This window comes from Theobroma cacao, chromosome 9, assembly GCF_000208745.1.
Source record: "Theobroma cacao cultivar B97-61/B2 chromosome 9, Criollo_cocoa_genome_V2, whole genome shotgun sequence".
In the NCBI taxonomy this organism is placed as follows: Eukaryota; Viridiplantae; Streptophyta; class Magnoliopsida; order Malvales; family Malvaceae; genus Theobroma; species Theobroma cacao.
Window position 1 is genome coordinate 5000072 of NC_030858.1, and position 13310 is coordinate 5013381.

Sequence of the window (13310 nt, forward strand, 5' to 3'; positions counted from 1 at the left end):
TTGTCGGGTTTTCAAGATTAGACTTCGATGTTTCATCAAAGAGTTGGTAGATGATCAACATTTTGGAAAAGTCCGAGCAGGTTAGTCTTCAAAATTAATTTATTAGTATTTATCATGTTGCTGCAATTTTTCAATAAACAAACAAAGCATTAATACTATTAGTATTTGCTTATTTTTTTAAATTCTCAATTTGTTCTCATAGCCCTTTATTTTTTTTTATCAAGAATTAAAGTCTGAGATTGCATGTGTGTTTTGTTGGTTATACATTTTTTTCTTAAGGATAGGTATTTTGTTCATAATTTGTTGGTTATTTTTTCTACTCATTTTATCCTATAATTTCTTCTTTTCTTTACTGGATACAACTTTTTATATTTATTTATGTTACTAAATTGTAAACTATTAAGGTTGATATTGGCATATATATTTCTATTTCAATTTTTAAATGATTTGTTGACAAGTTCATTATATGTTTTAACATAATATTGTATATTTACTGTTTTTTCCCATAAAATATTGTTAATATCACTAACAACATTTATTTATGCATTGTTGCTAACTATTATTTTATTACTCAATTCAAAGATAAAATATATTATCAAATTATTTAACTATTTAAACTAATTTTTAAACTATACATATCAAACAGTAACTTCTGCAGCATAGTTGCTTAGCGCTTGTATTCTCATCATCATAAAAAAAAATTATCAGCATCTTTTCATTCTTCTGTTTCATTAGTTATCTACATGATAGAATTTCAACCAATCTTTGGAAGTGTTGGGATCTTAGGACAGTTTGGAATGATGGTTATGTGCTTTGTTGGACAAANCTCTCACCTCTCTCTCTCTTCTTCTTCTTCCTCCTTTTTTTTTCTTGCTTTTTTTTTGGGGGGTTAATTTTTGGTTTTTTGTTTCAGTTTTTTTTTTGGCTTTTTTTGTTTGCAGGTGCCCCCACTTTTTTCTGTGTTTGGTTTTTGCAGGATCCTTAAAAAGTCGAATTGTCCAAAAATTTGGACAACCCGGCGATGGGGTTCTGGCACCAGGGAGTTGGTGGTCAGAAACCCCTTCACGCGTGGTGGTTGGGGGAAAGGATGGTTGGGCGTACGCCCAGCCATCCATTTTTTTATATATATATATATGTATATTTTTCTTTATTTATTTTATATATTTTATTTGGTTTTATTATAATTTAAATTTTTTGTTTTAGGTGTCTACACCTTTATTCACATGTTGATAAACAGAGACAAAGCTACGGTTAGATTATGGAATGTGCCAAAATTTATTCTAATTGTCTTGCTTTTGTCTGTCATCGAGATGTTTTCCTGTATTCAGTTGTTGGGTTTGATGGTGAACTAAAGACTGTGTCTCAAAAATCTGTTGATGTTTTCATTCCTTCTGATTTTTATAATTTACGCTTCTTGAATCCGAACACAAATGGATATTACACATCGTTGGCAAGCACCAGTCAAATACAAAATTCTGTTGCAATTAGAAACTCCAACCAAAAGCTTGGTTATAACACTGTTGAATCGTCATCCTATATTCAAAATGTCGAACAAGATTGTCGAAATTCTCAAAGGAGAAAAATTGTGAGTTTTGAGATTGATCATAGAGATGATGACAACTCTTTCGAACAAGAGCTATCTCTTGCTTCTAATGCTTCTCAAATGCTTCTTATTTTGAATGATGAAGATGATATCTCAGCATTTGATCAGCAAACTGCTCATATTGGGACCAGTTTTGTTGGAGATAATTCAACTTCTACGCATTTTGATTCAAGTGAGTATTTTTATGAATTCCCATTTTATATGTAATATTTCTTATTTTCATGATTATTTATTCTTCGTTTTCCTAACCATTTTATGTTCATTATATGCAGATCAATATAATATTCCTCTAAATTTAGGTGGGCCAAGATATGTGTATTGTTTTTGCGGTGCACAGATGTGGTATGAAGAAAGAAAAAATAAGTCAAGGAATGAGCGGAATCCGAGATTTACCATGTGTTGTATGGAAGGCAAAGTGTCTTTGCCACCTTTCAAGCAAACACCTTCATTATTGGCTACATTGCTCAATTACAAAGGTGGTCGAACTGCTTATAAATTTAGACACAACATACGAATTTACAATTCGATGTTTCAGTTCACATCTATAGGTGGTAAAATAGACAGTGAAATTAATAGAAGGCCAGGACATATGTCTTTCAGATCAATGGGCAAAATCATCACAAGATAGGTTCTTTGTTACCTGTTGATGGTGAAAGACCGAAGTTTGCGCAATTATATATTTATGATACTGAGAATGAAGTGTCTAATAGAATTAATGCATTGGGATATGATGTTCAACAATCTGGTGTCGAAGAGAATATTGTGAAGGAATTAATGGAAATGCTTGACCAAACTAATCAAATTGTCAAAGCTTTTCGAATGGCCAAGGAACTGTTTAAAGAACCTGATTACATACCAGTTAAATTGAGATTGATTGGTGCACGAATGAATGATGGTCAGCAATATACAAATGTTATCTCTTCAGAAGTTGCTGTACTTATTGTGGGAGATGTAGATCAATTGATTGACAAGCGTGACATCATCATTGAACATAGATCTAATGGTTTGCGAAGGATAAGTGATTTGCATCCAGCATTTATGCCTATGCAATATCCGCTGTTATTTCCTTACGGAGAAGATGGCTTTCATCTTAATATTCCATACCAAAAGTGGAATCACACAACCAAAACGAAGCGAGGGACTGCGACTGCAAGAGAGTTTTATGTTTACATACTTCAATTTCGCTTGAATCAAGGTTTCACATTGTTCTTGGGTGGAAAACTTTTTCACCAATATATAACTGATGCATTTACAAGCGTTGAAGGAATGAGATTGGATTATAATTTGAGGAATCAAAAGAAGTTTAGAACTAAAATTTTTCAGGGAGTAGTCGATGCTTTCACAAGAGGTGATACAAATGGAAACATGATTGGGAAATGAATAATTTTGCCAGCAAGCTTTACTGGAGGGCCACGTTATTACATGCAAAATTATCAGGATGCCATGGCAATATGTACATATTATGGATACCCGGATCTCTTTATCACCTTTACATGTAATAGTAGATGGCCAGAAATAATTGCAGCATTGAAGTTCATTGACGGACAACGAGTGGAAGATAGACCAGATATTGTTTGTCGGGTTTTCAAGATTAGACTTCGATGTTTCATCAAAGAGTTGGTAGATGATCAACATTTTGGAAAAGTCCGAGCAGGTTAGTCTTCAAAATTAATTTATTAGTATTTATCATCTTGCTGCAATTTTTCAATAAACAAACAAAGCATTAATACTATTAGTATTTGCTTATTTTTTGAAATTCTCAATTTGTTCTCATAGCCCTTTATTTTTTTTTTATCAAGAATTAAAGTCTGAGATTGCATGTGTGTTTTGTTGGTTATACATTTTTTTCTTGGGGATAGGTATTTTGTTCATAATTTGTTGGTTGTTTTTTCTGCTCATTTTATGCTATAATTTCTTCTTTTCTTTACTAGATACAACTTTTTATATTTATTTATGTTACTAAATTGTAAACTATTAAGGTTGACATTGGTATATATATTTCTATTTCAATTTTTAAATGATTTGTTGACAAGTTCATTATATGTTTTAACACAATATTGTATATTTATTGTTTTTTCCCATAAAATATTGTTAATATCACTAACAACATTTATTTATGCATTGTTGCTAACTATTATTTTATTACTCAATTCAAAGATAAAATATATTATCAAATTATTTAACTATTTAAACTAATTTTTAAACTATACATATCAAACAGTAACTTCTGCAGCATAGTTGCTTAGCGCTTGTATTCTCATCATCATAAAAAAAATAATCAGCATCTTTTCATTCTTCTATTTCATCAGTTATCTACATGATAGAATTTCAATCAATCTTTGGAAGTGTTGGGATCTTAGGACAGTTTGGAATGATGGTTCTGTGTTTTGTAGGACAAAAGTAAAATATAAACAGAACAGCTTAAGCTATAAGCTTATAGCTTTGAATTTCATCAAGTTCCTTAGAAACAATCGTTAGCACTTCTTTCACAACCTAAATATTCTCCTCTGAGGTAATTTCTTAGGGCATGTGATTTGTTATTCTTTGTCTTTGATCATTTCTATGGCTTCTTAGAATTTTTGTCTTTGGGCAAATGGGGCCAATGAACATTACATATGTAGTTATAAATTTTGGACTCTCTTCTGTTTTATTTTATTTGTCTCTGTTTGATTTTATATCAAAATTCTAAACCCAAACTAGATAAACATTTATTCACAATCATCCGAATGAAGTGACTACTATGAGTTTATTACCTTTATCGTTGGTTTTAATTTTGTTTATTAATAAAACAAGTTACCAATTCCTGCAACTCAATTCAGACATTGAATCCACTTTAGTTCTTTCTCTTAAAATAGAAAAATCTCATCTTTCCCTCATTAGAACTTACATTAGTAGCCTACAAGTAGTCTAATTTTTGTTTTACGTTTAGTCATTGAAGAACAAAGACAGATACAACTAGGGGAATCGTTAAAATGTCAATAGAGATACAACCACAACACAGACTATTTAATACTCAACTTTATTTAGACCAAATCCAAAAAAAAAGGGAAAAAAAAGAAAAATGGAAACTTTTTTGAATGTCGGTTGTATTATTTAAATGATTTTTAATTATCTCTTTTTTCTATATATATTTATATTCAAAAACTCAACATTTGAAGTTGTTGGATCGTCTTCAAAATCTTTCCAGAAGAGCATCAGTTTCGAGTTTCTTTCTTCTCTGTAAATTTTCTAGCTGAAAGAATTCTCAAAACCCAATTTAAAGATACAAACTTTAAGTGCTGAAGTACTGTTTTTTTTTTTTTATCAAAGATTGCTGTTTTAATGCTTTTTCTTGTAGTTTTTGGTGTTGAGTTCAGAGAAAAGTCGAGATTTTTGGGGTCTAAAATTTTGGTTGTTTTCACCTTTTTTTTTTTTTTACTAGAGATAACAAATGGGTTTTGCTTTGATTTAGATTTTGATTAGTTTTGGAGGAAGAAAAATGAGTTGAAAGAGTAAAGGACTTGAGCTAAATTCAAAGTCTGTGATGAAAAAAAAAATGGACTCTTTTGCTTTGCATTGGCTGTTTTTGTGCTGGGATGTTTTTTTCTGATAGATAATTTCATCTAATTCTTTTAGCTTCTTTAAATTTCATTTCTTAATTTGGTTGTATCTACAGTTTGGTGAAGTAGGTGCATGCAAATTCATCAGTTTTATGGGATTTCGTTATGATTTTCATAAAATTGCTTTTGGTTTTATAAGTTTCTTGATTTAGTAGGATTTTGTTTTTGGCTCATTTGCAATTTTAGTGGAGACACTAGCTACTTTTTTCTTTTTTCTTTTTAGATTAGTTCCATGGACCATGGTTTTTAACATTTTTTTAGTAAGTTTGTTGATGTGTGTTTGTGAGCTTTGTTGCTTATTTGTGGATATTATATGAGTAACAATGATTATCAAAACTTTTAATAAATAATCATTCATTTTTTGTTTCTTTAATTTAGACTGAGATAGGCTTTGTAATTATTGTTGTCCACTTTGTTAAAGGGTGTAATGCAAAGATCTGCATTAACAATATTTATCTATGTATTTTTGTTAACTATAATTTTATTACTCAATTCAAAGATAAAATATATTATCAAATAAGTACTTAGAAATCAGGTGCTGAAAATTATTGGATGTAAAAATCCACACCATTTATACATGTTGGTTTTAATGTAGTGGTATGATAAGCCAGTGATTTAATTGGTTACTTTTTTTGTTAAAAGAGTAGTACAGAAAAATAGTATGATTTTATTTTTGATTTTGTTTGTATCATTATCTGTTTAGACAATGGTTTTCATAGTCAATTGTGTTTTGTATTTGGATAGTCAAGCACCTTGGAACAATCTTCTATTTTGAACCTGCTAATGTCAAAATAATGGGTATAATCTATTGTTGTTGATGTCAGTTCCCAGATATTGTTGTTTTCAACAAACTTGCTTAGTGTTTGTATTCCCATCATCATAAAATAAAATAATCACCATGTTTTTATTCTCCTGTTTCATCAGTAATCTACACGATAGAATTTCAGAAGAGAGGGCTTCCTCATGCACATATATTACTGTGGTTACATCTTGATAATAGGTGTCTCAGTCCGAAAGATATTGATTGCATTATTTCTGCTGAAATACCTGATTCGAACATTGATCCTTCGAGCTATAAGGCTTTCATAGACTTTATGGTGCACGGACCATGTGGAACAATGAAGCCAAACGCTATATGCATGATCAAAAACCAGTGCAGCAAACATTATCCGATAAAGTTCCAACCTCGAACACTTTTACCAGAAGATGGAGTTCCACTTTATAGAAGAAGAAATCAATCAAAAGCTATTCTGTTGGATGTCAAATCTGGATTCGAAATTGATAATCGGTACATTGTTCCTCACAATCGGAATTTGTTGGTCAAATACCAATCCCACATCAATGTTGAAATCTGTAATAAAGCAAGATCCATCAAATACCTTTTCAAATATCTAAGCAAGGGTCCTGACAAAATTAGAGTTGCTATCGAACAAAGTGCCACAGCAAATGCATCCAATATTCACATGACTTTTACAGCAGTTGATGAAATTAAAAACTACTTAGATTGTAGATATGTTTCGGCACATGAAGCATGCTGGAGGTTGTTTAGTTTTGAATTGCATTATAGAGATCCATCAGTGGAACGTTTGCCCATTCATTTTCCTAATCAACAGAGGGTATCTTTTTGTGATAATGATTGCCTATTACGTGTTCTTTCTAGACCTGGAATTCGTGTACAAAATTCACAAAATGGATGGAAGCTAATGCACTACATGAAGATGCACGATGTTTAACTTACGTAGAGTTTCCTACAGAATGGGTTTGGAAAGACAACTTAAAAGAATGGAAAAGAAGAGAAAGAGGCAGATCTATTGGTAGAATTAGCTACATTCATCCAGCAGTAGGAGAACTATTCTATTTAAGGATGTTAATTAATGTTGTTAAGGTACCATCTGATTTCAAAGATTTACGTACAGTTGATGGAATCTTATATGAATCATTTCAAGCTGCCTGTAATGCATTGGGTTTGTTGGGTGATGATAAAGAATGGGATGATGCTTTGGCACAAGCATCTCAGTGGGCTATGCCTTATCAATTGAGGCAACTTTTCACAACAATAGTGCTCTTTTGCCAAGTCACAGATGCAAGACAGCTTTTGGAAAAACATTGGGAAGCAATGTTAGAAGATATTCGACACCGATTCCAAAGGTTATATCAATTACAAAATTATGTAATACCAGATGAGTGCTTTGGAATTACTATTTAGCAACAACTCCACCTCATGGCAGAGTACGGTTTTCCAACTCCGATGGTTAACATGAACAGCTAGTCGATTGACAAGTTGTTGATGGAGGAATTAGATTACAACACTGAAGAACTTCGTGCTGAACATGCGACATTATTTGCTAAATTAAACAATGAGCAAAAATAGATATACCATGCTGTTTTGCAATCTGTTGCTCATGATGAAGGAACTTTTTTTTTCGTGTATGGTCATGGTGGTACAGGAAAAACTTTTCTTTGGAAAACCATCATATGTGCCCTCAAAGGAATTGGTCAAGTTGTTTTAACTGTTACTTCATCTGGCATAGCTTCTTTATTACTTCCTCGAGGTAGAACTGCTCATTCAAAATTCAAGATACCTATTGATGTTGATGATCTGTCTACTTGTGAAATAAAAAAAGGAACACAATTAGCAAGATTGCTTCAAAAAACTGCTCTTATTCTTTGGGATGAAGCACCAATGATACATAGGAATTGTTTGGAAGCATTGCATAGAAGTCTCCAAGATATTATGCTTGATGATACCCGACATGAAAACAACAAAACCTTTGGCAAAAAAACAGTCTTCCTCGGAGGTGATTTCGGACAAATTTTGCCTGTCATTCCATCTGGATCTAAGCATGATGTGATCAATGCTTCGATATGTAAATCTCCTCTATGGGAACATTGCAAAATCTTTACTCTACAAACAAACATGAGATTATTGAGTCGATCGCTTGATCAAACTGCAACTGGTGAAATCGAAGACTTTGCTACATGGATTTTGTATGTTGGTGATGGTTGTGCACAAGGAATTGGTCCTAATGTTGATGACGATACAACAATCATCAAAATTCCAAATGATTTGTTGGTTAGTCCAGGAAATAATCCAATTCAAACGATATGTTCTACTATCTATCCTGACTTTGCTAAAAAAATTACAGATATATCATATTTGCAACATACGGCGATAGTAACTCCGTACAATGATACAATCACCCTCATCAACGAGTTCATGTTTTCCGAACTGCCTGGTGATATCAAAACTTATTTGAGCTGTGACACAATTTCAAAGAGTTCGTTGAGCACCAGAGATGAAGATTTTTTGTATCCTATTGAGTTTCTCAATTCTCTATCTTTTAATGGGATTCGAACCATAAACTTCAACTAAAAGTTGGTGCTACAATCATGTTATTGAGGAACATAAACCAAAGCTTAGGATTATGCAATGGTACTAGATTGATGGTGACTCATTTAGCATCCCGTGTGATACAAGCTGAAATCATCACTGGAAACCATATAGGTGAAAAAGTATTTGTTCCTAGAATAAACATGACAATAAAAAATTCAAAGTGGCCATTTGTTTTGACCAAAAAACAATTTCCGATCAAATTGTGTTATGGGATGACAATAAATAAGAGTCAAGGACAAACACTTGACATAGTTGGCCTATTTTTGCCTAAGCTAGTTTTCACTCATGGCCAGTTATATGTTGCTCTTTCAAGAGCAACAAGTAGAGAAGGATTAAAAATATTAATCCAATCTGAAAATGATTCTAACATAGGAACTACTAAAAATATTGTTTATAAAGAAATTCTAAATGCTTTACATTAGATATATTCCATTCTTTCTTGATATTATTATATTTTGCGATATCCTATTCTATTCTATCTATAATAGAAATGTATCTATTGATTAACTTGATGCATATTATGAATTATTGTATCATACAAGATTTTTGTGAATTATAGTAGATATTAATTGAATCTTCTTCCATTACTATTCCCAACATCTAACACTAGATGTTTTTTTTTTATTTTACAAAATTTTTGCTATTATATGGTAATACTTTTGTTTATATTTATTTTTCATCAATATATCTAAAATCATGATAATTTTTTTACTGCCAAAATTATCTAAACTTATTATTCCATGCTTCCACAGGAAATCATGTCATATCAACCTTTGTCTGAATTACAAATTGGAAAAGAAGGAGGTACAATTCAAATTTATGTTGCTCGCATCTAGCACAACATCAACTACAAACAGGCAAATGACATTATCAACCTTGATTTCCTTGCCACCGATGATAAGGTTCATCAACTTTTGATAATGTTGTGATCTTAAAATAGTAATGTTCCAAATCTTATCAAACAATTAATAATCTTCTTTGCATCCAGGGCAATGCAATTCAAGCTATCATCCATAAAATACATATGAAAGAATTTGAATCCATCCTAAAAGAAAGACATGTACATATGAAAGAATTTGAATCCATCCTAAAAGAAGGACATGTTTACTGCATCTCTGATTTCAAGGTGTCTAAAGCAAAAAAAAGCTACAATGTAATTTCAGCTCCTTGTGCCATCACAATCACTTCAAAAACGAAGATTGTCAAGGCATCATCATCTGCTTTATCATTTCAACGCCACTACTTTCAGTTTCTGGAATTTGAACATCTGCCACATAGATATAAGATCAACGAAACTCTCACTGGTATGTTTAAATCTTTTTCTCAAAAATATAAGTTATTTATAAATTTTTACATAAAATTTAATTCAATTTAAATACTTAGACAATACAATCAAATTAGTATTGAAATGATAATATATGAATCTATCCTAATTTAAATATTGCTTCAATTTGCTAGAAAATATGATCAACTTACAATTTCGAGTGGAGGATGTATGCATGGACTATTATTAAATATTTAGCTACTTTTGATAAGAAATTGAAACAAATAAAAGATTTACACAAAAGAGTATAAGTTAAGTTGTTAGATTATAACTTGGATATTGTTTAGTTTCGTATATCAAATGTTTAAGCTTTTACCTCATCATAGGACAAAATGCATAAATAAATTTCTCACCAAATAGAACTTACACTGCTAAAGTGCTATGCCCCTTCACCAAACAGAACTTGCAACGCTGCAACGTTGTTTCCCTTCACCAAACAAAACTTACAGCACTGCAGCACCAAGTTCTCAACGCTACAGCGCTATTCAGTACCATTCCTACGAGGCAGTAGCATCACTTCTGCAACCTCAAGTCTGAATATGTTCAAACAGAATACGATAACCTTAACCAAATTAATTGGTGTGATTATTCTTCAGAATGCTACATTTTTTTTTATTGCACCATACCTTGTAGATATAAGCATACTGCATAGCTGTTTGTTTTAATTAGTTCATTATTACATTTTGCTCTTAGTAATTCTATATATATTGTCAGTAATTCATTTATTGTTAAATGCAGATATCATCAGTCTGATCATTTCAATGAGCAAAGTTACTGCCATATATGTCAGCAACAAATCAACTAAAGTTTCTAAACGGAACTTGCAATTGTAGAACATCAAGTTTGCTACATCGAACTATACTTTCTTAACAAATATTACGTTTCTATACATGATTAATATAAGTTGACTATTATATTCCTTTTGTTTCTATCCAGAGGCACAATAATTAACGCAACCCTCTGGGGAGATCTTGCATATTGTGTTGTTGATGATATTATAGGACTAAAAAGCAAACCAATCATTATTTTGGCTGCTATGACAATTGGAGAATACCAAGGTAAATCAATTAAATCTTCAACCATTATGCTATCTTCAATCATTATAATGTTTGACATGAACATACTCATAATTTAATCCATTCTATGCATAAATTTATAGGACAACCATCTGTTGCTTCGTGTTCTGCATCCAAAATTTATGTTGACTTAAATATTTCGATTGTGGCAGACATGAAAGCTAGGTAAACATTGAATAAAAATTATGATCTATCATACTTTTTTTTTTTCATTTTGCTGTTGTTTCTTTAACCACCATGCATTAGTATTGAATTTATTATTTCTTGCTTTCATGTTCAATTCACACTCAGATTCGATGAAAAAAATGCACCAGTATTACTGCTTGATGTTCGCCAACGACCACAAATACCACCTGATCAACAAGAAAATCATAATCGTGTGACGATTAAGCAATTGTTGCAAATTGATCACTCCAAAGCACAAGTAAGAATATCTTCCAATAATTAATTATGAAAACAAAAATCATATTCATTCTATTTGTCATCATCACTTATATTTTTTTTTTGAACATCTCATTACAGACAGAGACATACACTTGCATTGCAACAATCAAAGAATTTGAATCCACAGAAGGATGGTATTACATCGGTTGCAAAATATGCATGAAAACATTGCAACAAATAAGTGATACTTTTTGGTGTCCAGATGCAAAACATGGAGAACAACTGCCTCATCTATGGTACATTTATCATCATAAATCATAATAGTTATTAACAGAACTTGATTTTTCATCACTCTTATCATTGTTTAACAAAATCATCTTTTCTTTCTTCCAAATTAGCTACAAATTGATCATCACTGTTGAAGACAATATTCGCAACGCAACATTTGTGGTATTTGGTGATGATGGTGAAAAAGTCATTGGTGCATCAATTCCTAAACTTGCATTGCTAAACCACTTAGACAAATATGTCCTTCCTGAACCAATCACCAAACTCATTGATCAAGAAAAGCTATTTAGCATAAGCTTGGTGACAAAATCATTGGACACTGAAAATCTTACCTTCAGAATCAATAGTTGCAAAGCTGTTAATGAAGCCCAGAAACCAACAATGATGCTTGGACAATCATCTACCTGTGAATCTACTTTACATTTGAATAAAAAAAAGAGCAACCTCGAAGTCCAAGAATGCCCTACTTCCTCACCAGAAAACCAAATACAGCAAGACCTTTTTCCTGAAGAATCTCCAATAAAAAAAGTCAAAATGAGGTAATAGACAACTACTTTACATTTTCATATATTATTTTAGATTTCTGAATTTAATAATATACATCTAAGATGTCTTCTTAGTGACAATGTTGCTGTTATGATTATATTTTCCTTCCTATTAAATATTATCTTAAACTGACCATCTCTTATTTAATATTTGTTACAATGCTGAACAGAAACAAGATAAACATGGCTGAAAATCTATAATCACTGCTGTGACATAAGTTTTTGTTGCTTCATAAACACCATCTTACTTCTCTGATGTTGTCCAAAAATTGACGCTGCATATTTTGAAAGAATTTGTACAGATCAAACTTTATCTTTTTTTTGGACAACAAAATGTTCAGTTGTTCATCACTGAACATAAAACAACTTTTATATATTTTGTAATGTATGATATTATTATAGTAAACTTCATAATCCTATGTGTGATACCCAATGTTACCACGAATGCATTAGAAACAGCAAAAGCTGCTGTTGAAGAACTCTTTTATCATATAATAACAATGATATATGTTGCTCATCTAATACTTCCAAGTACAGAACCAAGGATGGGAAGAATTGAATGTGGAATTGTCACTAGAATTCCTCCAAGTGATTATGGCTTCATCGAAGTAACAGGCAAATTTAGACTAGCAGCTGCAAAATGATTCTTCATGAAAGGATTGCTCACAGAAACAAAAACTACCTGGTTTGCGATTACAAGGACATTGAACAGCATGTAGATCATGTTGCACAGAACAAGCTGTCAATGAAAAATGACTGTTACCTTTCCTATTTTGATTGAACAATTTCTAGATGCTAAAGATCAATGGTAATAAATATCAGTTGACAATTTACATAGAGTTGAAGACATTGCCAACCAATTAAATAAGAAGCTCTAAGTAACATCAGCTGTTGACATAGGCAGGAACCCAGGGAATACCAGAGAATCATTTCTGAGTAAATTGAAGCAAAATCAATCGTATTTCTTAGCAAATTGAAGCAATACCTAACTTAGCATAGATTCATTTATTATCAATTAATAACACCCGCGATATAACGCGGGTCAATAACTAGTTTACTTATGAAATAAACATGAGCGGAGTCAACCAAAAGCAAAA

At 31.6% G+C, this 13310-nt stretch overlaps 2 protein-coding genes and 1 long non-coding RNA gene across 5 annotated transcripts; 2 read left to right on the forward strand and 1 right to left on the reverse strand.

Moving 5' to 3' along the window:
• On the forward strand, positions 1350-8575 carry LOC108663210. The gene is made up of 5 exons (XM_018126779.1): positions 1350-1775; positions 1876-3257; positions 6127-6929; positions 7088-7261; positions 7574-8575. The coding sequence occupies exons 2-5, from the start codon at positions 3026-3028 to the stop codon at positions 8573-8575; spliced, it is 2211 nt and encodes a 736-aa protein (XP_017982268.1). The 5' UTR covers positions 1350-1775; positions 1876-3025.
• Positions 9362-12902, forward strand: LOC18605638. Of its 3 annotated transcripts, none has more exons than XM_018127647.1 (9): positions 9362-9498; positions 9585-9900; positions 10659-10761; positions 10857-10978; positions 11080-11161; positions 11288-11420; positions 11519-11676; positions 11779-12207; positions 12384-12902. In XM_018127647.1, exons 4-9 carry the CDS (start codon positions 10957-10959, stop codon positions 12412-12414), a joined length of 855 nt encoding a protein of 284 aa, XP_017983136.1. In that variant the 5' UTR covers positions 9362-9498; positions 9585-9900; positions 10659-10761; positions 10857-10956; the 3' UTR covers positions 12415-12902. The 3 variants fall into 3 exon arrangements, with proteins under 3 accessions (XP_017983136.1, XP_017983137.1, XP_017983138.1); XM_018127648.1 differs by having other exon boundaries at positions 12751-12902; XM_018127649.1 differs by lacking the exons at positions 9362-9498; positions 9585-9900; positions 10659-10761 and having other exon boundaries at positions 10826-10978.
• Positions 11820-12982, reverse strand: LOC108663465. Its single transcript, XR_001929506.1, has 3 exons — positions 12896-12982; positions 12001-12173; positions 11820-11915 (listed from the first exon to the last, which is right to left on the reverse strand). It is a non-coding gene; the product is annotated as an uncharacterized LOC108663465 (long non-coding RNA).

Bases quoted from the DNA above. Each gene is read 5' to 3' on its own strand.
- LOC18605638 (XM_018127647.1), top strand. From the start codon at position 10,957: ATGACAATTGGAGAATACCAAG. The intron at 10,979-11,079 runs GTAAATCAATTA...ATAAATTTATAG, and splicing joins GACAATTGGAGAATACCAAG to GACAACCATCTGTTGCTTCG. The intron at 11,677-11,778 runs GTACATTTATCA...CTTCCAAATTAG, and splicing joins GAACAACTGCCTCATCTATG to CTACAAATTGATCATCACTG.
- LOC108663210 (XM_018126779.1), top strand. From the start codon at position 3,026: ATGCAAAATTATCAGGATGCCATGGCAATATGTACATATTATGGATAC. The intron at 3,258-6,126 runs GTTAGTCTTCAA...CTGTTTCATCAG, and splicing joins TTTTGGAAAAGTCCGAGCAG to TAATCTACACGATAGAATTT. The intron at 7,262-7,573 runs GTGCTCTTTTGC...GAGCAAAAATAG, and splicing joins GGCAACTTTTCACAACAATA to ATATACCATGCTGTTTTGCA.